Source organism: Rousettus aegyptiacus, unplaced genomic scaffold (assembly GCF_014176215.1).
Source record: "Rousettus aegyptiacus isolate mRouAeg1 unplaced genomic scaffold, mRouAeg1.p scaffold_m13_p_2, whole genome shotgun sequence".
NCBI lineage: Eukaryota > Metazoa > Chordata > Mammalia > Chiroptera > Pteropodidae > Rousettus > Rousettus aegyptiacus.
Window position 1 is genome coordinate 105,534,275 of NW_023416295.1, and position 26,912 is coordinate 105,561,186.

General features: G+C 30.4%; 1 protein-coding gene across 10 annotated transcripts in view; it reads right to left on the reverse strand.

The window, feature by feature from the left end:
* LRRIQ1 (leucine rich repeats and IQ motif containing 1) overlaps positions 1-26,912 on the reverse strand; it is a 188,908-nt gene that overhangs the window by 143,037 nt on the left and 18,959 nt on the right. For all 10 annotated transcript variants that reach the window (XM_036236956.1, XM_036236958.1, XM_036236955.1 and 7 more), the window contains exons 8-11: positions 25,126-26,757; positions 18,880-19,032; positions 16,795-16,945; positions 263-456 (exon numbers count right to left, since the gene is read on the reverse strand). In XM_036236956.1, coding sequence (XP_036092849.1) covers positions 263-456; positions 16,795-16,945; positions 18,880-19,032; positions 25,126-26,757 — 2,130 coding nt within the window. The remainder of the gene's footprint in view (positions 1-262; positions 457-16,794; positions 16,946-18,879; positions 19,033-25,125; positions 26,758-26,912) is intronic.

The following is a 26,912-nucleotide window of genomic DNA, read 5'->3' on the forward strand; positions in this document are numbered from 1 at the left end:
CTGAAAAGTTATGATTTATTATATTTTGGTATTATAAAAAAACTAATGTTAAATTATATTTCTTTAGAAAATATTCTATAACAAACATTCTTTAAATACAGAAAAGTATGTAATAGTTTAAAGTAAACAAAATCAGATATAGCAGATAAGCAAAAGAGAACAAAGAAATTAATCAAAATTGCTTTTAAAATGTGTGGTTGATATTTCTACCATAAGAAAATGTTGCATTAATTACAGGAACCAATCAATTCAAAGCAATTACCTCACTTAGATAATTTCCTTGTAACTTCAGTATTTGGAGCAATCCACAATTTTCAATACCCTCAACTTCAGTAAGATGATTATGTGAGCAATCCAAATATATAATGGTAGGAGTATCACAAAGACCTTTTGTGCTAATTAACTGGTTGTGGTCCACAACTAGTTGCTGAAGATTTTTCAGATATTCTAAACCACCTGAAAGAAAAAATTTCCATTATCACTTGTATCATAATTTTTCTAGACTCTAAAGTTTCAGATTTTTATCTTATTTTTTCTAAAAAATTATACATTTATACTTCCCAACATTTCTAATTACCAGTGAAGACTTAGATCAAATTCTTGGTGAAAAATGTGTAAATGTAAAATGTACTATTATTTAAACTTGTACCTGGGAGATATATTTTTAATTGACATAATTATATATCAATTAAAAATTGAACAAAATACAAAAAGTCATACATTGGGCACTGAACTATTTTATTTTCAAATTACAATAGAACAAAGGATAAATAAAAGGACCACTTTTTTTAAAAAAAAATAGTTTTTAAGTGTTTCAAGAGTTTGAATTTTAAATCTTTGCTTAAGTTTGAATATAAAACATTAGAATGTCATTTTCCTACCATTGAGACACCTACCTTAGATTCTCAAATAAGGTAAGTACAACCATATTAACATCAATGAAGCAATGATAAATGTACCTAAGTGTTCATCGATAGACAAATGGATAAAGATGATGTGGTCCATATATATAATGGAATATTAGTCATAAAAAAGAATAAAATCTCGCCATTTAAAACAACATGCATGGACCAGGAGGAAAGCAGTATGTAAGTGAAATAAGTCAGACAAAGAAAGACAAATACCATAAGATTTCACTTATGTGCAGAATATAAAAAAATAAAATATACAAACAAAAGAGAAACAAACTCATAAAGAGAACATTTTGAGGGTTGCCAGATGGAAGGGGGTTGCGGGATGAGTGAAAGAGGGGAAGGGGTTAAGTAGTACATATTGGTAGTTACAAAATAGTCATGAGGGTATAAAGTATAGCATAAGGAATAGAGTCAACGATATTGTAATAACTATGTATGGTGGCAGATGGGTACAATATTTATGGGAGTAATCACTTCATAAATTATATAAATGTCTAATCACTGTGCTGTACACCTGAAACTAATGTAATATTGTATGCCAACTATAATTGAAAAATAAAAAAATCAGATAAGTTATAGAATAAGTATATAATAAACATACTTCATAGAGACATATTTAAAAATTTATGTCAAAATTGCAGTATCTCTAAAAGTTTGAGTCAAAACAACAATGTTATGAATGGTTATTTCTCATAAAAAGAAAATGTTTTTATGCCCCAAATTAAATTTTCTTATGATGAGAAATAATTCACGAAATGTCTAAGAGTAGTAGGAAAATGCATAGAAGACCCACAGAAGAAAAGAGAGACTGAAATTTAATTTCAGGTAGTAATCTTACATTTTTAAGTTCTGTCTAGAATGGGTGTACTAGTATTTTCCTGTGATGTAAATTAGTGATTATGACTTAGGGAAAATTGTTATCTGATGTTATTTGGGGAGTGAATTGTTCTGCACTATGAGATAACTGACTAAGGTGAAATAACAGATCAATGATATATTATCAATTTCAAGGGAATATAAATAATGTATCACATGTAATAGTAAATATATATTAGCCACAATGTAATTTAAAGTCTGCTAAAATAAAAAACACTTTGGAGTTTAGTGTGCCTTGTGATCATATCTAATGAACATTAATTAACCAACTGAAGCAGATAAATGCATTCTAGGCAGAAGAAAATACTAATTAATATTAATTTGTAGCTGTGTAATATAAATGCCCTTTATCAAATATTTAAATGTCTTAAGCAATCTACTTTTATAAGTTAAATATTTTAAAAGCCATGCACATTGCTCTTAAGCTTATCAGAGCTCATCAGAAATAGAATTTTCTATTAACTCATCTAGAGTAAAAAATAGATTTGTGAAAATTTTCAAAGGTCACCCCCCAAAAAAAAAATCAAAAATGAAATATTAGGTAAAAGATTTGCCATCATAAACTGAAAAATAAAAGCGGATAAAGTAAGAAAGCAATTGAGAGAGGAAGAGAGGAAAAGGCTAATAGAATTCTGAGATGATGATAGTGGTTAGTAAAAATAAAAATAATATATAACTTACAATTATCAAAGGCATTTTTATTTACATTAAATTATTTGTGGTCAACAGTGTGAACCAGAGTGGGCAAAAGAGTACAAACAATCCACTGCGTTGGCAATGATGCAGCAGCTTTTGCTAGAGGTATTAATGGAGTAATCAATTTAGAAGCCACAGTGCAGTGAAAGTAGAGATCATGAATGTAGACTATTTTTTAGATATAAGCTAATGTGGAGAAGATCCTTCAAAGTCCTTAAAATGGCCCACAAAACTCTATCTCTGAACTCATCCCCTACTATTGTCCCCTTCTCTTGGCTACTGTAACATGTTGAGCTCCTTGCTGTTCCTTGAACATGCCACACATGCTTCTACCTTAGGGCTGTCTGTATATGTAAGAAACAGTAAGTGAAAGGTGACATATTAGGCTAAGAAGAATAACATGAAGCTCATCAACTAATTTCAAATATTAAGACAACATGATTTTCAATCAATATGCAGTGAAGTTATGATTAGTCTATTCTACAATCTGTTAGAGAGTCCAATCTGCTTAAATTACCATGATTTCAGCTTCAGATACAGAGGTATATTTGACTGAGCATTTCTACTTCTAGGAATTCATTATATAGTGATATACACAAAACTATAAAATAATAGATTCTTTGCCATATTATTTAAAAACAAATAAATGGAGATAAATGTATATCAGCAAGGAAATAGATAATAAATTATGAAGTATTTACAAAATGAACATATATAATGTTCAATATGTAGTAGTCTGACAGAGAAGACTGTCCATTATATATTACTGTATGTAAAAGTTACATACATAGGCTTTTAACTATTGAGTATACTTGAATCTAAATCTACACATCTATAATTGTTCCATGTAAAACAAGATCTTCACTGATTTGTAAGCAACTATGATCAACTCCTATGAAATAGGAAAGATGAAAACAGAAATAAAATTTCACTGCTAACATTTTATACTTTTTTATTTTCAACTTTTTAAAATGAGAATGTATTGTGTAATAGTTTAAAAAAAACAATATATTTGAAAAGATGTCAGAATAAGTAATGAATAGAACTATTATTCTGTATGTAATCCTGACCACCCCTACCAACAAATGGTTGTTAAATTAAAGAAAACTTGGGAAAATTTGATTTTGTAATCCATCAAAAGGGTTTGTTATATAGCCAAAATGGAGGAACTCTGTACACAGATGTGAGGTCATACTTCTTAGATTTTAAGATGAATGTTTTAAAGGAAATTCATTCAGTGAAATGGTAAAAAGAAGATTCAGTAATATCTCTCTAACACTGGCCTAAATACAACAAGGGTGGATATGCATTAAAAAACAACACATATTTATTATATGACCTAAAAATTAGCCTAATGAGAAAAATAAAAAGAAATCATCTAAAAAATATGTGGAACAGAGGTCTGCCAACAACCATGTGAGTGAGCTTGGAAGTAGATCTTTCATCCTCACTGAGCCTTGAGACAAAGACAGTCCTGGTTAACAGCTTGACTGCAGCCTCATGAGAGACCCTCAGCCAAAACCACCCAGCTAAGCCACTCCCAGATTCCTGATCCACAAAAATATGAGGTAACAAATGCTTGTGGTTTTAAATTCTAAGTTTTAGGGCATTTTGCTTCACAACAATACAGAACGAATATAGTAAATGTTCTAGTCTGAAGAAAACATGAGAAAGAAGAAAATACACTTAAAATGCTTTGGGCTATGGAAGAATTTAAAGAAGTTTAATGTAAGAATTCAAAAATATTAAAACAACAAATATAGGTAAACAAATGGGCCAAAATGGACCATGACAGAATAAATAATTTAGATATATTTATAGAACAGAGACCTAAAGATTGAATTGCCTGCAAAGCAGAGAGAATCACACTGAGAATAAAATGTGAAGATAAAAAGATGTGTATTAAATTAATTAAATATTAATGGACGTGGCAGATAGACAAAAGTCAACCAAATATGAGTCATCTATGACTGAAAAATAGATTCAAACCAAAAAAGTTTTCAAATATATAAAAGCCAAAATTTTCCAGAAATTAAAGAATAACTAATCTGTAGTTTGAAAAAGACATTACATTCTAAGACAAATTTATGTGGATTTATTGACAAAAAGATGTTTCTTGGTTAAGTTAGTCATCAAGGACAAAGGAAATGTTATTCAGGTATCTAGACAGAAATCAGTTATGAGGAGAGAAAAATCAAGTTAGCTTCTAGGTTTACTACAATATCATATATGCAATGGAGCAATGTCCACGAAGTACCAAGTAATAGTGTGAATTAAAAATAGAATGCAACTGGCAGATATTCTAAATTCAGGAAATGTAGTATCCATCTTTGAAATATAAGATGTAAAAAGAGCTAATAAACTATGCAATTCAGACAAACAAAAGATGTAAGAAGCACTTATTATACAAAGGACAGGTACTGACCCATTTTCATACAAATCTAATGCTGCTAAAGGACGTATAGAGCCATAAGTCTTCCTGTGAATAATAAACATTATGAAGAGAAAAATAATTAGAGACAGTATAAGTATTCTAATTTGTTCTATTTTCATGGAAATAGAAAAATTGTATAGACAATCTCAGCTCAAGTATCTCTTACATGATGAGTACAGCTTGAATTTTTAAAAAATTATATGTAAAAATATTCAGAATGTATTATTAAATTAATAAAGTAAATTACAAAATGATATCACAATAGCAGTTTTTAAAATGGATATAAAATCTGAAAAGTTCATCGACACTGGATATATCTGAATGGTAAGATTATTGATTATTATTTTATTATTTTATGTAATTTTTGACAATAAGCATGTACTAACTGTATAAGTTAAAGTTACTCAGAAAAAATATAAAATTCTATTTCCAGAAGTTTCAGGTAGATATAGCCTTATCAACTATATCACTGAAAATAATTTAAAAGTTATTACATTTAAAAAAATGATTCCAAATGAGTTATTTAGAAAGTAAAGAATTCACAGCTCAAAATCTAAATAAATACAGCAAGCAAAGAGAAGTAAACAGAATAGTAGAGCCAGTTTCCAAGTATGGGAAATTTGTTAAATCTGATGAGTATTAAGATCAATGTCTATAGCCTCACAGTTTGAGACAAAACTCAAAATTCACCTATAGTAGACAAGAATAACAGACAATTCCACATAAATATGGAAGCTGAATCAACTATATCCAACTAGAGGATAGAAAATTAAACTTTCTCAAATCTCAGTATTCAGCAAAGGTGGGGGGAGGGATAGCCCCTTTAAAGTAATAAACATAAGTTGACTCTCCTATAGATTTACAGCTCAAATTTACTTTATGATCATAAAACTTCCTTCCAAAATGCAGTACCAATGTTCTACATTCCTTATGTTCCCTGGCATCTGCAAAATTTTCTCTAAAGAACAAACTTTCATCCCATACTTAAGAATAATCACAAAGTTTAAGTTCCAAGGGAAATTAATAAGTGGAAAAAAAAGTCACGTGAAATACACAATGAAATAATATGCCATAAGTAAGAGTTAGAAGAAACAACAATTTCCAGAAAAACCAGACCCACATAGACATTAGAATCAGTTTAAATTAAAAACTCAATTACTGGGAGTAATAGCAACTTAGAATTTGTCAATTGGAATATAGATATATAGAAATTATCTAAGGACAGCAAAGAGAGACCGATGATAGAATATAGAAAATATAAAAGCTAGCATCAGAAGATCTAATATATTTCAGAAGGAGAGTACAAAATGAGTAAGAAAAAAACATTTGAAGAGATAATGGCTGACGGGTAGCTAGAAAAAATGAAAGCGTGCAAGCCACATATTCAATAATTGCATTTAACCCCAAGCAGGATGACTAGATGACTAAGAAAAGAAATCCATGCCGAGACACACCAAAGTAAAAGTGCATAACAGCAATAACAAACACAAAATTCTTGAAAAAAGGCACAGAAAATGCCCTTAAAAGTTCCAGAAATGTAACTGACAGCTGACTTTTAATAACAACGGTGAAAGTTTAAAAGTAATGGAATATCCACATATTACTGAAAAAATAGACTTCAATTTAGAAACATACACCTAGTTAAATTATGATTCAAATATGAATGTTAAACAAAGATATTTATGCACAAACAAAATCTGGCAGAATTTTCCGCCAACTAGTTCTATTATTAGAGAAAATTTTATTTTATTTTATTTTTATTATTATTATTTTATTTTTTAGGCGAAGCAACCCTTGGTTGACCTTACAGATTGCAAGGACCTTGTCAGTTCACAATCCCTTATTTGTTTGTTTGTTTGTTTGTTTACACCTACAGCACCTGGTCTTCCTAGGTGGTCTCCTATGCAAGTACTAACCAGGCCGATCCTGCTTAGCTTCTGAGATAAGACAGGATCTGACTTGTTTAGGGTAGTAAGGCCATAGACTAGAGAAAATTTTAAAGGATCAATATCAGGATCTTAAATAAAAGGAGAATAAAGGGCATAAAAACAATAAATATGGGCAAATATAATTACACTTTGCCTGTATAAAATCACCACATATATTCCTTGAAGAGTTCAATAAAAACACATTTAAAATCCTGAGCAACAAACACACATAAGTTAGAAAAGTTGAAGTACAGATATGAACTGATGAGATAAACTGATCACATTTTATAATTTCTATGATGGTCACTAAAATAATATGTAGCTAAAATAGATTGAGATAAAAGAGACAATGAGGGGGTAAAAACTATACCAATCAAGCTAAGATGGGGGTGGGTGGATAAAAAATGTACCGGAGGTTTTCTGTTAACAGTAATGATGAACAAGGTAATGAGAAACAATTATTCTGTTGATAACTAGAAAAAAAAAATAAAATAGAATTATATATGCTCAAGATATTAAAGAACTAAAATAATATTACAGAATAAGAGGGTAAGTTCTAGAAAAAGTGAGATGACCCCATCATTAATTCTGGGAAAGTATAGCTTGTAGCACTAGGGGGTCAAAATGTGGTCTCCAGGGCTCTCTTCAGAGCAGCCGGCCTAATGAATTCCTATTTTGTTTTTGGTTGAGACTTCTATGTCCTACACAATAATTCAAATATAGAATGGATCCCAAGACACCGAAGCCTAGCTTTAAATAATCTCAAAACAATGTATATATGAATTTAGCTGCACAGAGAGATAACTAGTGTTTATGGTTCCAAACAACGAAAAGCCTCTGGAGGAAAATAACATCATGGCCTCAAATTTTGTTTTTTCCAACTTCAAAATAATAAAAAATTAAAGCAAGAAGATTACACCATAAGAACAAAAACCAAGAAAATCAACAGAAAACAGAAGCCATCCACAGGGAATCCAGATAATGAAGTTATGAGACACAGAAATTAACAAAATTTTTTCGAACACATTAAATAAAATACAAGTTAAAATTAAAAATTTACATATTATATATAAAATGTTAATGCTAAAAGAAGCAGCAACAAAATCCTAAAACTGAAAAACTATTATAATTATAAACAAGACTGTCAAGGATTGGACATTCTGTTAGACACAACTGAAGAGAGATTTAGTGAATTAATTAGTCACAATAAAACATCCAGAGTGATGCACAGAGATGCAAAAGAAATATTAAATAATTATAAGAGTATAATTATAAGTAAAAGAAAATTATAGGATATAAAAAAATTATAGGATATTATATAGAATTTTCTATACAGATGTATATTTAGATATAATATATATAAAATATATATCTATAGATCTCTTTATATATTTACAGATATATATAAAAAAATGATGTCTCAAGTTTTCAGCACTGAATAAAGATTGCCAAACCACAGATTTAAGAAGCATAATGGATTGAATTAGGGTGAATACTAAGGTGAATTCACAAGTAGAAACATCAGAGTAAAGTGATGAAAACAATAGACAAAAAAAAAAGTTCAAAAGGGAAAAAGCAAATTGTTCCATGGATCAACAATTAGGTTGATAAGTATCAATCTAAGTAATAAAAGAGCTGGAATACAATAGAATATAGTCACAACGCAGAGAATGCATGCCAAATGGTATATTTCAAAATATATACACACATATGTATGTGTGTGTATTTACATTAAAACTGTACTTAACAAAATAAAATTTGCAAGAATTCATCTCCAGAAGACCTACACTAGAAGGGATAGCATAGATAAATGATGAAATAAAAACAATGCAAGAAAATGATGTCCTCTTAATCAAAATTTCTGATATTTCTTCCATTCCCATCCAAAACGACAACAAAAAAAAAAAAAACAAAAACAAATAGCCAAAAAATATTTAAGGGCCTCTTTCAAAGGACTTAAATATAATAAAGTAATGTTTATATATTCTTGAGTTTACTGCTTCAATATATTCTTTATTAGCTCTTTAAAAGTTTCCTAGGTCCAACAGAACAAAACTAAAGCCAAGTATGTTTATCCCTCAAAGGGCCCTTGCCCATGGCAAAATTAGCATTTGGATATACTTTCTACAAATATCTATTTCAAAGAATTCTTTCCACAGAAATGAGCCAATGGGCTAATAAAGCATTCCTATCAGGGGGGTTGGTGGGGGGGCGGGGGACTCTCCTGTAAGAAACAGGCCAACCAAAGATGTTAAATTAGGCTGAAGGTTTTTACTAAATACATGTTTTGTAAGCATCAAGTTCCTTTAGCTGCACAATGATTTATATGTTTGACAGTTCCATACATACATGCTAATTTGCATTTGAGATTTTTAACTTTAATGTAAAAGTCCTTCAGGACCATGCATGTTGTACAGAAACAAGGATACTGAAACAGGTATCAGGAAACTTGGCATCTAGCCTCACCTCTGCCAGGAGTTAGATGAAAACTATATGAGTCTGTGTTTTCATAAACTAAGAAGCCTAGACTGGCAGATCTGTAAAATCCCTTTCAGCTTTGTACTAGGCATTGTATTGCATTTCAAAGCTAGAGTAAGCTAGCACCATCTAGTGGAATCCAAACGCATAAGGAATGCAGTTAGTATTAATGTATTATTTAGGTAGAGAACCAGCCAGAGGAAAGAGCAATTAGGGGGATCGTTTTATAAACTATATAAATGTCTAAACAATATATCGTATACGTGAAACTAATAAAATTTTTTTCTAAAAAAGAATTTACTAAGTACATAATAGTAAAAAAAAATTTGACATGTAAGATACCCAGAACTTTATGTTATTTTACTTCATAATTTTTCTAATGTTCTAAAGACACCATTTGGTAGCAAGAATTAACCCAGGGACATTTCCTCTATGAGCTATCACATAGTAATGAAGCTATGTGAAAATGTTGAATTCTTTCTGTATCTTTCATACTTATTACACTAGCATTACTTTTCCAGAAAGTAGTATGATCTAAAAATAAAGTAGCAGAAAAAAACCTCTTAGTATCTCTATCTATTTACAATGATATTTTCTCGGAATGTTTTACTTTAAGTTTATAAAGAAATTAATTGCTGACATTTAAAAAATATTTTTTCCAGATTAAAGTTTTCCTAAAATAGCAGAGACAGAGAAGTATAATAAATAGGAAAATAAAAATAATTATTTGTTCTTACATGTTAATATCGTACTTATTTTCATGTTTACCAGTATTCAATAAATGAAATATAGCAATTTACCAAATTTCTTTTTCTCTACATAAATATATAACTAAGATAATTTTGGAGAAAGTCAGAATAGTCAATTGTTTTGTCTATTGATGCATTCTCAGCAATATTCCAGTGCTATGTTCTAGTGCTCAAAAAATTTGATTATTAATAAATTTTGTCATACGCCATGAATTTTTTCAAATTGTTGTTTCAAAATATTTCTTACAGAAAATCAATAAAATTCAATATAAACATGGGAGGAAGAAAGAAAACTAGATTATAAATTATAAATCACCTATTTTTCATTTGCTCTGGCTATTAATTAAAAAAGTAAATCAAAATTACTAACTCAAAATATGGAAGGTTTCCCACAGATTAGTTTTTTAAGCTTTAATGATCATTGTTGCAGTGTCCATTTGAGAAATATTTTTCCACATTACTTGTAGCAAACAAAATGTTTTACCAATTTTGTCTGAAATTTACTTATGAGGAATCTTAGGCAAAAAAAAAGCATAAAATATAATAATGATATCATAACAAACCATAACATTTAAATTGTAATCCATCCAGATTAAACTGTGTTATAACAGATAGTCATGTAAGTTAAAGAAAAAAATCATAAAGCATTTTAAATTAATAAAAAGTATAATAAAATCTCTTGTTTGATTAAAGTAAATCCATCTGTAAAATCATCAACCTAAAGTGAACTTAATGGATGTAAAGCAATTGTTTTATGAATTCAAAATATGTAAGAGTAACTCCAGACTAAGTCAAATATTTTATAATCAAAAACTTGCTACCTAAATAAGAACCAATTATAGAAAATAATATAAAAATATACACAGTATTCTTTAAATTACTATAAAATTTATATGAACCTATATACTCCAGTATAATAGTTTATTTATTTTACTACATTTGGCCAGAGAATAATTTTACCTCAATATATAGTACACCTTAAAGGTAATATTTTGAATTATATTTTTAATTTATATTTCAGTTATGATTAATCATAAAAAAATTCCCTTTCCTTGGCCATAGCACACAATATGTTTATATCTTAAAGGCAATAACAAAAATATATTAACTTTGTAACTTTCGTTTACAGTATTAAATTTTAAACTATTACTTTAAAAAAGTATATTTCACATTGTGTTTCTATTTCGACATTTAAACAATTTATAATTAGGATGGAAAACATTCAGCATAAATAATTTCAAATGAATTGCCTTAAAGAAATTGACATAGTTGCTATTTTCATTCATTTAAATCAAATAAAAATGCACAGTTTTTTAATAAAAATAATTAGAGCTAACATTACATATTAACTACTGAAATAACTATAGCTTAGTAAAAATTAGAAACAAATTAAGCTAGTAACTACACATGTAAAACATGTGGTATTGCTTCCAATTTTATTTCACCTCTTTAAGAAATATAGCATGGAATAGTAACTTATTAACTTATAAACACAAATCTATCTTTGTGCCCTTCATAAGAGTTCTTAGCATCAATTTATCATTGAAAGACAAAATCTATGTTTTTCACTTAGCTTAACCAGAATCTCTGTAAGCAGTTCCTGAAGATGAAAAACAGACTCCAACTGGTTTTCAGAAAATCTACTTTCTCATGTATACTCTTCTCACACTCAATAAATACAGTATTTTCATTGTACTGAACAGACAGCAAAGATGTCTTTTACCTTGTTTGCTCTGTACTACATAGAGATACCCCAGGTACATCAATTAATTCGATGGCAGTTTTCACATAAATCTTGCAGATAGCCTATCCCAGGAAATCCACTGGCTACAAAAAATCCCATACAGCGCTGCTGGCAATGAAAATGAAGTGAATGAGAGTTCAAGCATTTCATCTTACAAACAGCCTTTTTCTTTTTCTTTTTTTTTAAAGCTTGCTTCAGTGTGTGCCAATATAGTAACATATATTATCGATGCACTTGCCTTCATTCCAACAACAACAAAATTATTTCTATAGGTATTTGAAACTAAAATTCTAAAATAAAAAATGTGTATCAAAAGTATCAGTATTTCCATATGGGAAAAGTCAATGTAGACACATTGGCAAATAAATACATTATATTTTCAAAAGTATGTTTTGAAATGTTTGCAAAACAAAATCTTGCTTTGTACAAGCAACTGTATTTTTCCCATATTAAAAAGAAAATGAGAGTTGATTGTGACTACCGAGACCCTACTCTCCTCATACTTCCTCCAGATTCATAAAGAGCAAAAAATAAAAATAAAATAAAAAGTAAAAACTACACACAAATTATCCTTCCAGTGTACCTGGAAAATAAATTACAAGATGATTTTTTTTTTTTCTAAGTGGGGCAGTAAGTATACAGAACCAACACAACAATCTAGGCTGAGTCCACACTCATACAGAGGGAATCCTACGAAAATTGAATGGATAAGTAAGAAGTAGAGATACCTCAGTGGTGGAAAAATCCATGTATTGTTAATAAGACCTCTCTTCAGAGAGAAGCATCATCCTGAGTGGGATGACAGTGCTGAGATCAAGTATGTAAAATGAATTAATAAGTGCAAATGGCCATGGTCCATGTGACAAAAAAACATTTAAGCTTGGAATAAAAATAAAACCTAAATTTATGCTGTATACAAGCACACACCTAAAACAGTGATTCAGAAAGATTAAATTGTTTTTAACTGGCCAAGTAGGCAAATGCAAACAAACAAACATGTCAGACAAGGTAGAACTTAGTCTCAAAAGCATTGAGACAGAAAAAGGGAACTTATAACTTTCAAGGCTAAAATTCACAATGAAGATACAGTTAAAAATATCTGTAAAACAATATAGAGCAACATTCACAAAGCAAAAATCAAAGAATATACAAAAAGAAACAGGCTGATAAACAAACAAATTTATCTCCCTCAGTCTAAGGTAGACCAAGTAGACAAAGAACACCTTAAACAAATGATCACTAAGGTAGAGCTTAAAGATGAAAATACGAACTCTATATCCTAATAAAAAAACACAATAACCTCCTTTTCATATACATATAAAACATTCCTGAAAGCTACATATTAGAAAATCACAGTAGATTCCAATAAGCAGAAATGGCACAAAATAATTCTTTGACTATAATGCGATAAAACTAGAAAGAATAACAACAAAAAGGTCTTTCCATATGGAAATTTTAAATATTAGCTAAAAGATAAAATACATCCTAAAATTATAGGTCTGATGAAAATACATATATATCAGACATTATGGACTAAACAGTATTCAGAGGAAAATTTATAGACTTAAGTATTTATGTCAATAACAGTGAAAAAGGATAAAAACTAAAGAAATTAAATATTTAATTCAAAAATAAAAAAGAACAACATAACAAACAGAAGAAAAGCAGAAGAAACTGATGTTAAACTGTATTAGTAGTAGTTCAAACTGGTAGAACCCATATAAAGGGCATCTGGCACAATCTTTCTAAATTACGAATATCTTTTGCTCAAACAATCTAGATTGTGGGAAATTAACCTAAAAATATGTCTGATAAAGTGTGAAATGATGTAGGTATCAGGGTAGTCATTATGGCGATATGGAAGATTGGAAATCATCCAATGTCCATTAACCAGTGACCAGTGAAATAAACTTTGGCCCATCCACACAATCAGACACTATAAAGCTATGGAAAAAAAATTCTATGAACTCCATGATATGTTAAGTGAAAAAAAGCAAGATAAAGCAGAGTACTTAAAATATTCTATATTTTGTGAAAGAAAGGATCTGCATATATACATATATTTTTAGCTATATTTGTGCATGTATGTATATTAATATACACACATATGTACACATGTGATACACAAATACATATATATGTTATATAGAAATATATACAAAATCAGCTATATATAAAAGTAGATGAGAAAACAGAGTGGAAAAGACAGGGATAAAAACACAATTTCTTTGAGTATGTCTTTTTTTAAAAAAAATATAGTTTGACTTTGGGAACATCTGTTTTACATATAAAAAACTGAATCAAATGGGAAAAGCAAACTATATCTTAAATTCATAACATAATCACAAAGATAAAATAGTTCAGGTGTCACTTTGGAGAACAAAAGAAAAGACAAAAAGAAATGCAAAGAAATCTTAAAATTAACTTAGTATTTTATATTTAGTAATATTGGTATTATTGTTTTGAAGTTATTATATAAATATTATGAGAGAATAGTTATATTAATGTTATCAACCAAGGATTATAGTGAAAGAGAAAGGGTATACAACTATAAAGTTTTAAAAATAAATTTGAATTGGGGATAACCATATCTCTAATCAAATTCTCAGGACAGGACAATTTGAGTATCAAAATGTATAATAAGGTAACAGACTTAAATATTCTATATCATAAAAATTTCTGAGTTCATAAGAATACTAAGAAAGGGAGAAAGGGTAGAGACAGAGTAGGGAGAGAGACGAGGAGAAAACAAGCAAACTAAGCAAACTAAATAAAGGAAAAAAATTCATTTAGCACCACTGAAAGTAATGAGAGCCAGAGAGCCACTAAGACACTACTATAAAAATTTGTCAGCACAAAGGTAGGCACTTATCCCCGTCTTTTCGCTACAAACTATTTCAAGATAACCAAATAGTTTATGTTAAATAAAGAATTCTATCTTTAAAAATATGCAAGGAATGATCAAATTAGAAAACTTACTTTTTGCATGTCCCATTGCATTAACTGATTCAGGCCACATTAATCAATGGATGAAAACACTATGTAAAAGATTGGTGGAGAACTTTATAATGGAGGACTTAGGCTATCCAGATACTTAACTGTACCAGATACTTAACTGTAACATCATTAACAGCAAGAAAACATGGTATGACTCCTAATGTAGGGCAAAATGACGCCCAGAGTGCCACCAATGAAATGTCCTGCAGGAATGACTGAATCTGGATCTAATCAAGTCTATTGAGATAATGCCCATTTACAGGAAATGCAGGGCTTAGTAAAACAATTTCAGTGACAAATAAATGGACAAATTCAGAATGCAGGACCTTGTATAGGACAATTAACATATATTCTGTAACAAATCAGTGGCATGGGGGAAAAAAGCAGGAGGACTGCTACAAATTAGAGATGTTAAAGACCTGTATAAAAATAATATGTACTATGATTCAAACAAACACAGAAAATTTTGTGAAAATAAGAAAAAAGATTATAGATTATCACTTGATACAAAGAATCACTATTAATTTTATTAGGTATCACAATGCATTATGGTTAAATAAGGAAGGGTCATATTAAAAATTGTCTCCTGAAGTATGAAAGAATAAAATTATATAATTTGGAAATTAAAGAGAAAATACAATCAAAATCAAGAAAAAGTAACCATGAAGTAAATGTGAATATGATTATATGGAATCTTCATGTGTTTATTTTGTAAATTTTTGAAATTTTCAACAAAGAAAAATTAAAAAAAAAACAACCATAAGTAAACAAAAAAAACTAATCTCAAGGAGACCTAAATAGAACTAGGCCTAAGCACATCTACTTCTACTACCTATCTATTCCCATCCGCTCTCTGATATTTCAGTCCACATCGCATTTCCTAATGATTGTAGGACAGAGGTTGTGGAAAAAGTGGCACCATTGTGGGTCCAAAATTTTAAGCCATTAGTATCGTACCAGAGTAAAGTTGTTACCTAGTTCCTGATTTTTTGGCAATCCTCGATGTAACCATGATGTAAGCCTCTATTAAGTTCCTTAGAGTTTCATAAATTAAATAATAAAAAATAACAGAGAAGTTTAATCCAGGTAGAAAAAATATAATAAGAACTTTATTTTAGAATTATCGTACTGGAAACAGTATAGAAGTAAGTTGAAGCTGAATTTCAGTGGATAGAAGAGAGAAGTTAAGTAGTAAGAAATGAGAGTAAGAACAGAACGCTCTTTCACAAAACTTGACAGCAAAGTGTAAGACAAATGAGGCAATGGTAGAAGTAAATGGAAGCAGAAAAAAATCTGACATAAGACAGGTGATAAATGATGGAGTAAGGTACAAGAGGAGACTGATAGGTATATTTATAGAAATAGAAATACTGGCCTTAAACAAGAAAAGACAGTCTCATTGCTGGATTATATGGATTACAAAGTCTGAGGGTGGAAACAGATGTAGATATACAGTTAAACAGATGTACAAACAGAGGGATGGAGAAGATCTGAGAGATTTAAACTGATGAATTATTTATTTTAGGCGGTGTTAGTAGCCTTACCTAAAGAAAGAATGGTTAGTGCAAATGATGTATGTAGGCAAGGAGAATAGTGATGAAAGGCTTTACCAGGAAACAGCTCTGACAGTTGCTGAGAAGTGTAGAGAGCATACGATCCCCAAAAATATCATGGCAACAAACTGGGATATTATATTACCCATACAGCTCAGGTCACTACAGGTTATAAGAAAAGTAACAGTGAGGTGAATATACTAATAGAAGGAACTACTAACTACCCATCTACCAATGGTAAGAGCATATTCTTTACATAGACATTAAAAACAATTTATTTTCTTGATAAATCAGGATAAAGAATAAATATGTATGTTCTGAAAAATAAATAAATAAATTAGTGATGGTGGCCCATTCTTAAAATAAATAAATAAATATAATCATGAAAAATAAATATCTATATATGCAAATTCCATGGCTCTCACCAATTCGAGTGATTTTATTATGTGAAAGTTCAAGATTTTGGATATTAGTGCAGCCATCCAAACCATGAAAAGAAGTCAGTTGATTTTTATTAAGAAGAACAATAGAGAGATTTTCCAAATTTTCACAGTTGATAGTCTCAATATTATTTTCCTAAAACAAAGAACAAATGTAATTAATGTTATTTCAATGGCTTATTAATAAAACATTTAAAACTGGCAAAAAGAGGACGGACAAGATATAATCTCTAAATGAGTATCTAAATCTCTAAATATTAAGATAACTATGCAAAATGTTATACTATCTAGATGAAAATATTAAGTAACCTAAAAATTAACTATTATATTTATTGTTTTTTAAAATATAGAAAATACAGTGGATCATATAACAAAATATTTGAATCTAAATGAGCAAGAGTAAATATTTAGTCATAATTCTTATTAAAACTGTACTTTTAAAGAAGCCAAACACTAAAAAAACTTGGAATCTCCCCATTACCTCTCCTCAGTCCCTTCCTCTCTAAAAAAATACTAACATGATGAGTTAAGTATATCTCATGTATAGGTTTATAATTTTACTACACATACATATCTCTGCAATGCATAATATTGGTCTCAGTGTCAACATCATGTGTCAAGAATGCAACAGCAATTCTTTTTTTTTTTTAAACTTCAGAAAGATAAATTGGCTTTTAAGAATCCTAAGGGTGTAGTTCATAGCACCTCTCTCAAAAATATTTATGAGTATAGCCTCTGTCTAACGGAGGAACTTAATAAACAACATAGGAAACCCACAAAGTTTTAAAAGAAAATATATTGGTGGAAGCACTACCAGTGTGAACAGAATAGTAGCAGTGTGAACAGAAAAGAATATAACTCAAAATAAAGAGCACCCTATAGGAACATGCCCACTCCCCAAGCCTTCTACAGAAAAGAAATGGGCTGAAATTCTCAGCTGCAACACAAGGCACTTTTAGAAAAAAAGAAGCATTCTTTGAGGATAGAGTTGAAAGCCCAGTGGGCAGAATCAAGAGACAGAGAGAACCATTACCATGGAGCAAAACTGAGCCCTTATTAAGAATTTGATGATATGTGTTCAGCTATGGCTCAGAGACTGCTATGAGTTTCTCATTTTCTCCCATTTTGAATGAGATTGACTACTATTGTATGTGGGTGTGGGGGGGTGTGTGGTAGTGGGGAGATAACTTTTCATCTTACTTCACATATTTCTGAGTTGAGAAAACTATCTGAGCAAATCATTTCCTCTTGGATCTGATTTAGATGAGAAGATTCTGTATTTCAAATTTGAATCTGATGCCATAAGTTGATGGGACTTTGACATCTTTGGCACATGGGAGTATTTTGCGTGTGGGAAGGATATGGACTCATTAGGAGCCAGAAGGTAGGTGGTAGACTGTTACTTTGAAAGCCCCCAATAAACCTCACAACCCAATATTCACACATCCAGACAATCCCCATCCACATGAACTTAGGGCTTGCTTGACCGATAGAACATTAGCTAGCATGATGGCAGTAGGTGCTTGATAAGTGTTTGGATATTGGAGGTTATCTTTTTGCAATGCTCACTCCTGGGATTCAGCTACCCTGTAAAGAAGGCTAAGAAAGAGAGAAAGAGAGAGAGAGACTGAAATTCCAACCCCTGAAGGTACCAATCATATAAAAGAAGACATTTTAGACATTCTGGCCCCTGATACAAATTATATAAGAGACCCAGCCAATACAATATGAAGCAGAAGAAATACCCAGACAAGCCTGATCTCAGTTCATGGCCTCCAGAACCATAAGCAAATAAAATAGTTGTAGTTTTAATTTACTAAGTAATCTGGTCATTAGTAATGCAGCAAAAAGTAACAAAAACAATCACCTGCAAATAGAGATAACTAATTTCTGGGTCATGCCACCTAATCATCTTCCCTCTATGGTTCTCATAAATTTTGGCTCTTAATCTCTTTAGATCATAAATTACATGTTATTTTAGTAAATGTTTCTTCAAAATAGTCTTTTATGAATGTAAAGAATTCATTTTATATTTCATAATAAGATAAATATTGAGAATAGAAAACATACCTGTACATCAATGTATTTCAATTTTTTGCAGTTACTCAGGCTATTCAAAGAAGTTAATCCACAGCGTCGAAGAGACAAAAACTGAAGATTTGTACACTCTGCCAGTGTGGAAAGACTACAACCTGGCAAATCTTGAAACATAACTGTTGTTACCTACAGAATTGAAGAAAATTAGAGTGTATAACATTATCTAACAATAATGAATATGAACTATATTAGCCTTGCAAAATTATTTTTAAAAAGTCATCTAAAATAATGCTATATATTGAAACCCACATTTATTAACAACTCAATTTCATTTAAATTATCTGGACTCTTTTGTTCCCCACATAGAAACGCAAAATAACACAATAATTTCCATTATCAATTCAAGTTCAAAAGGAATATGCATAGAAGTAGTAACACTATAACTTTATTAGCTCACTCCCAGGTTCTTCCCCAAATTCACTTTCCTTGTTTTGGATGTCCTTGGCATTATTTTCAGGATTGCACTATATAAATGTTTAAGATCTGTGTCTGACAGTATCCTAGGGATACCTGGATAGCAAAAGGAGCCACAACAGATCAGGAAATAGATTTTATGTCCAACCTGCCATGCTTCAACTGAATAGCTTAACTATCTTCTGGAAAAGAAGAAAGTCTGACCGAGAAGAGATATTATAGAACTTGTGATAAGTAGAACCTTGCAATAATAATTGAACCATGTATTACAAACAACATTTCATTGGAAGTCTTCTATATTATAAAGATATAAATCATTCCTTAGGCCCGAATAATGTAACATACCCAAGCATATAGTATCATGGTAAAACAAATCATGAATAATATTTTTTATGTATTTTTCAAATATTTGAAGACCATACATGTACATTTCATATTATTGAGATATTTCCATAGAGTCAATATTTGATAAACCTTTTTTCTTAAGATCTTTTCTATCTTGTTTGTTTAAGTCTTTTAAACTAAAGAAAATGCAAAGTCGAAGAATGTACTAAACTTCATGTGATATATAGTGAGGACTGAACTTATTATTCTACAAGAATATGTCAGATAGAAATATTTTTGGATTACTGAAAAGCAGTCCACTTACTAAATTCGAGAATTTTCACTTAAGTAAAAGGACGGAGGAATAACATAATATGTTGGTTCTTCACTAAATTTGAGTCTATGCACTGAAATAACTACATAAATCACTTTATAGTGAGAATACTTTGGTATTGCTCTGTGAAAAATCCTAATGCCAGATTTCTCATGTTCTGAATAACATTTAAAATTATTAGCTTTATAAAAAGATTCTCATATACATTATGCTCAAAATAAAAATTAAAAAACTATTCGATTGAAATGGAAAGTATTATTGCTTCAGAGAAAGCTGGAAAAAATATAAAATTTTTAAGTGCAGTAACTCCTCTTGATATGGAACACTTCCTGTGCATTATATTAAACAAATGGGAAAACTATATGTTCATAAATACATAAAGAAGTGATAAAGTCTACTCCTTGCTTAAGTAGCAAAAACAATATTTATTTTAAAAATTTTGGTTGAATAAAAGTTCCTAGTTTCATAATTTTAGGAATTTCTAAATTATCCATAATCTAAATTATCTTTTTATTGGTGAAAATATTGTTCAAGAATAAAGGTGAAATACACACATTCCCATTCAAACAAAAAGTGAGAGAATATGTCAGTACCTATAGCATATATTTTAGGTAAATACACACATTCCCATTCAAACAAAAAGTGAGAGAATATGTCAGTACCTATAGCATATATTTTAGGTAGACGGGAAGTGGTAATAGATGGGAGACCCAGGAGGAAAATAAGAAAGAAGTCCAAAATAAGTGCAAGTCAGAAATCATACCATATAATATCACTTACACTTGGAAGCTAAAAAACAAAGTAAACATAAACAAACTCATACATACAGAGAACAATTGGTGGTCATCGGATGGAGTGACAGGTGACAAAGGTGAAAGGGATTAAGTACAAATTGCCAGTTACTAAAATAGTCATGGAGATGTAAGGTATAGCATAAGAAATATAGTCAATAATATTGTAATAATTATGCATGGTGTCAGATGGGTACTAAATGAGGTGACCACTTCATAGGCTATATAAATGTCTAATCACTATGCTGTACACCTGAAACTATGATATTGTATGTTCACTATAATTGAAAAATAAATTTAAAATAATTTTTGAAACAAATATTTTTATATTTTTTAGAAAGGAAAATATTTATCAATTTGTGACAAGGTAACTGCTGGGTAATGTCTATTTAATTTAGCCACAAAGAAATACTATAAATTCTGTAATTGGAAAACGCTCTACACTGAAAAATAAACATGCTTTTTAGAATTGAGCAGTTAAAAATTGAAAACTCTACAACTGAAGCTTTAAAGTAGCAAATGTTACTCTGCCTTATAATTTATATTATTCTGCCTGATTTAATAATATGTGGTTAAAATGAAATATATAAACACAAGTTCTAGTTATTATAATATGGTAATTTGCTAGTTTAATTATAGTACAGGAGTGACAACTGCTGCAGTGTCCTTGTTAGTGGTATCTACTTTTGAATATGAGGCATTTCATAACATTTTCTTCTCCTTTTTCTTAAACATTTAAAAAATTTATGATATAGCAATTATTATCTACCCTACCCTAGATTAATCCAAACATGTGAGAATGATATGTTTTACATGAATCATTTATTGGACATGCATGACAAGAATCACATAAGTAACACTCCAAAAATTAAGATCAGCGTAGAATTAGTTCTCATTGTTGTTCATCACTATATGGTCAACCTAAAAAAGAACAACTGGAGCATAGTAAATGTTCACTAAGTGTTTCTTAAATAAATACCCAAACTTCCCTAGACCTGTGGTAACGCTAAATAAATACTTATAGTATTCGTAGTTTCTTTTCATTATAAAGGGTAATATAAAAATGTTTGAAAATCACATTTTCTGACTCCCTTGACTTGAAAATGAATGGTTCCATCTGTAGATGCTTCAATCTCTATAGTATTTTAATTAAAGATCATGAATCATTTTTCCACTTACTGATCTTTCTCCAACTCTTTGGCAGCTCATGGTACATATTATACATATACATTTTTTTTGAGGATTTACTCTCAGTTATTCTTGAGTTCAACCCAAGAAGTGTCAGTCATCTATGGTAAACCGAAATTACACAAGTAATGAAAGCAATGACTCTATATTTTGCTTTTTGCGGAACATCTGTTTAGTGACACATCTCAAATCTATCAATCCTGAAGAAGTAATCTTTAAAAAGTCAGCTACAAAGACTGAATCTAAGGTATGCTTAGTGGCCTAAGTGAAAGAGAAGCTAACTTCGAGTAAGTCATGTACTATCACAACACTAATTTGCCTTGCATAAAGTTAAGTGAGACATTCTGATCTTAAAGTTAATCTGCAGCTAAAATGTTATTGTTTGTGCCATGTAATAAAGCCATATCAAAAAATCCTTACACTTAGTACTCTTTTTGTGGTTGTTATTTAAAGTAAGTTACTATTAGGAGTAAAATACCAACGATAAAAGAAATTAGTTAAAACAGTAAAACTAGGAAAAATTAAAATATATTTGTTGTCAGTAATCATTGCTCTTCAGTCATCTCCCTCTGAGATATTATTGCATATAGAGGATGGTCCAGAATTTTCAACTTAGTAATTTCTTTGATGAAACAGTCTATTAAGCAGCCCTCAAAAATCAATTTGCCTTTTACTTCAGATGTTTGAGATCTATGTTTGACGACTATATCGGGAGCACTATAGTCTTCATATATTGTATTTTAAAATTCTTCCAGTTTATAGAAGACAAAAAAGGCTCAGAAAGGTCAATACCCTTACATAAGTGGACACAGCTAGTAAATGGCAGAAAGAAAATTAGTACCCTGATCTCACAGGGCTTGTTAGTATTTTATTAAATTACACTCAAATAATTTTATTTTCATTTCTTTATTAGTCAATACACTCTATTGAAATTATGAAGCTAGTAATAATATGCAGATAAGATTAACATTCAGTTAGATTTATCCATCCATTTATCCATTCTCCCACTCATCCATTCCACAGTTAACTAATGAAAACCACTATCTGCCTGACGGTACATAAAAAAGTATGCACAAAAGGCAGAACTGATTTGTGTCCTGAAGATTCAAAGAGATTAATATAAGCAAAATTAATTCATTACTGGGTGAAATTTCAGAAGCGTGAACTTTTCTTTTGTAAAGGTCCTCTCCAGAAAGCCTTTCCAAAGATGGCAAGGGGTGATCAAGATAAGAACAAAGACGTGAAACTGAAAGATTAGAAAATCAAAGCAATAAAGTGAGTAGCAGTAGCAGTAGTGAACGAAGACACCACAACAGGCCATCTGCTAAAGTCATTGTAAGATGGTATTTTATAACATTTCGGCATTTATATTGCACAATGACATATAATTTTCATCTGTATACTGTATATTTGATGCTTCAAAAAAATTAACTGTTTGAAAAAATAGTTGCTTTGAGTGGTGGTCAGAGGATAACAGGGTCCTTTGAACACTGCTACTCCAATTAGTCTATGGGCCAACAATAACAGCATCAGCAAGGGGCATTATAAAAATTTAGAGCATTGGGGTTGATCATCAGACCTAATGACTCAGAATCAATATTTTAACAAATCCTCAGGCGATCTGTATTACATATTACAGTTTGTGAGGTCATATACTAAGAAATAAAAGAAAGGCTTAATTCTCACTTTATGTAAAGTGACAAGAGTTCCACAGAAGGAACTGAGTGGGCAGAAGAAAGACCAAGGAGAAAGAAGTTCACACATCTTAATGTCCTCAGTGCTCCTTCATTGGACAAAACAGAGACCTGCAACTAAGGAGGGGAGCACTACTTTCTCCCTAACATCAGTTTTACTTTTGAAACAAGTACACTGTAGACATGAAGCTGCCACTCATGCTTAGCCCAAATAGATATTCTCAAAGAAAATAACTTTACATAAAGTAGTAGCTAATGTTATCACTTTAGAAAGCCTGCAGCAACATCATTGGGAAAGTAGAAAAAGAATGATTCCAGATATAAAGGAGCCAAAGAGAAAAAAGCAATAGAAGAGCTAATGAGAGATTCGATGTGTAGCTCTACAGATCTGATGAATATGGCAAATACACTGCCTAAGAAACAGAGGATGCTTCAGAGTACTTCTTTCTACTGTTCTTTTACATTTCAGAGATCTTTTTGAATTGTATTATCTTCTCACAGAATATTCTGAAATCTTATTTACAGTAATCATTAAGACCTGTAATAATGTATTTATCTGGGTATTTGTTTAATGCCTTTTCCTCTACCACGGTAAGCTCCATAAGGGCAAAAACTCAGTTTTACATCTTTCCCTTTGGTGCAACATTAAATATTGGTTGATCATATTGCGCAGATGAATATTTGCTGAGTGAATGAATAAAATAATGCATTTTTAATGAATATTTCCTTTCCTAGGCATCTGCCTATATTGAGAAACTAAACTTTATTAAATACATTTGAATTTCAAGACCTAGCTACATATGTTTTTTAATCATAAGTCCTTTCTAATATTCCACTACTTGAAATATTCTTCCCTGTTTTTCTACACATTTACTAGTTTATGTCTGAATTTTAATTGAAACTACGAAACAGAAAATTAGTCACATTTGACAACAACTATATTAAATTTCAAGCATGTATCCACCATGCTTTTATGTAGCATATGACTAAATTATGGAAATTCTAGAGTCTTCTATTGCTAAAAGCTCTTTCATGGCACTTTTACAGGGAAATTCACTTCATTCCGAAAGGAGCCATCAGGTGGTGCTGTGGCCCAAGACTAAAGCAAACTCCTAACTGACTGACTGACTCAGTCGGGAGTTTTCTATTCTAATTCAACCCTGCATTCTCAAATGATGCCAGTCTTAAAAACTTAGTAATGACTATAGGGCCCTTCAACACAGCCTTCAGGATATAAACCAAAGCTTTTCATAGTGCTTCACTGAGGGAGAAGATGTCCTTAACAATTTAAATTAAAGAGATCTTTTAAATATATCTCCCTCTCAAATGGGGGCAATATTTCATTAGCAACTTCACTGCTTAAGAGACAGAATTCTTGAATATAAAATGTGCCTTCTACTAATATTTAAAAAGTTACATTTTAGAGAAGCAATTGCAATTAAATATGAAAAAGTATTATAAAATTACAAAATACCTGTTGTAAATTATTCCAAGGGCCACACTGAAGAATTTCTAGTGTATTCAAAGGGGGCATAGTGTTGACTGGGCATTTTACAAGTCTCTTTCTCTTAACAATCTTCTTTTGTTGATTTTGCTTGAAAATTTCAAACCAGGGTTTAAATGATTTTATCCAAGCTAGTCTCTTTTCTTCAATAGAAGATAGAAGTGTTGGCTCAGGTACAGAACAGGTCATAAAATTTTCACATTCAGCTCTATGACATTCTTCTGGAACTTCTTTAATCTGAGACTTCAGAGAGTTTAATTCTTTAAAAACCAAGGAGCTTTTTGCATTATACCCACCCAAGTCTTTGCAAGGAGCATGTCTACCCAAAATATAATTTTGCTTGTTTATTTTGCATTCTGCATTTATCACAGCATCACTGGCATTAAAAATCACATTATTGTTTAGAGCATTGCCTTTTGGGTTCTCTTCAGTTTCTTTAGATTTTAAAGCAATTTCTTTTTCTTGTAGTATTAAATTTTCCCCTATATCTTTGGAGTTTTCTAATATTAATGGTAGTAGTTTTTGTTTCATTGAAATCACTGAAATGTTATTCTCTCCATATAATATTCCATTTTGTTCTGATCTCTCTTCTTTTTCTACATTTTGTATCTTACTCTGTTGATTCTCTTTGATTTTTTCCTGTGCTTCATTGCTTTTTACCTCATTAATTTCTTGATTATGTCCTAATATTATTATTTGGGTTTCTTTTATCATATTGTCCTTTATGACAGGTTTCAAAGATTCTTCTTTTTGTATTAGAGACTTTAATTCTTGCAACTGAAACCCTTTTTTCATGTTTTCCTTTGATTCTGGATTTTCCAATTCAGTTTTTTGGTCTATATTTTCATATTTTCTTTCTTGCTTGCCCAATTTTTCTGAACATTGTTGTTTTGCTAGATTTTCATTTTTTTCATCCGTTTTAATTTCTGCCAAAACTGCTTGATTTGATGTAGATTCTTCTAATTGCACTTGTATTGATTCATTTAATACGAGCTGTCTATCTACATTTTCTCTCTTATTCACTTCTTTAACTAGCCAAAGGGAAACATCTTCCAACTTCTTTGACTTTTCATCCCCTAGATTTGGGGCTATATCATTTTTATTCTTTGATGTATCTTTGACATTTAAATGTTTGGCATTATGTTCTCCCTTTTTTAATGCTTCACTTATTATTAGCTGTTTTCTTCCATCTTCTCTTAATCTTAATTTCTCTTTATTTAGTAGTTGCTCTTTTTCTTGTCTTAGGATGTTCTTTTTTTCTTCGTATTCTTTTTCTCTCCTTTTCCTTTCCTCTTGCTTCCACCTTTTTATCTCTTCTTCTATCCTTTGTTCCTCTTCTAATCTTTTTCGTTTTTCTTCTTCCATCTGGCGTATTTTTGCTTCCTTTTCTTTCCACTCTAGTGCTTTCCTTTTCTTATTGTCTATTTGTTCTTTTATAATTGGACCATATTTTTGGTAGACCTTAAACGCTCTATATTTAGCTTGAATTTTTACAGCTGCTTCATGTTGCAGTTTTAACAAACGCATTTTTTCTTTTTTCTGTAGGTCTTTAAATCTTGTTCTTTCTTCTTCCATTTGTAAATGTAAGTTTCTAATAAACTCCTAAAATAAAGATAAATAGTAGTAGCATAAATTAAATGTGTGTCGTTTTTAAAATATGATCTAAAATGTAGACTGAAAAAAAATACTATAACTGAAATCATAATAAAGTTACAATAAAATTCACTTAGGACAACTAGTCATTTATTTTAAGAGCT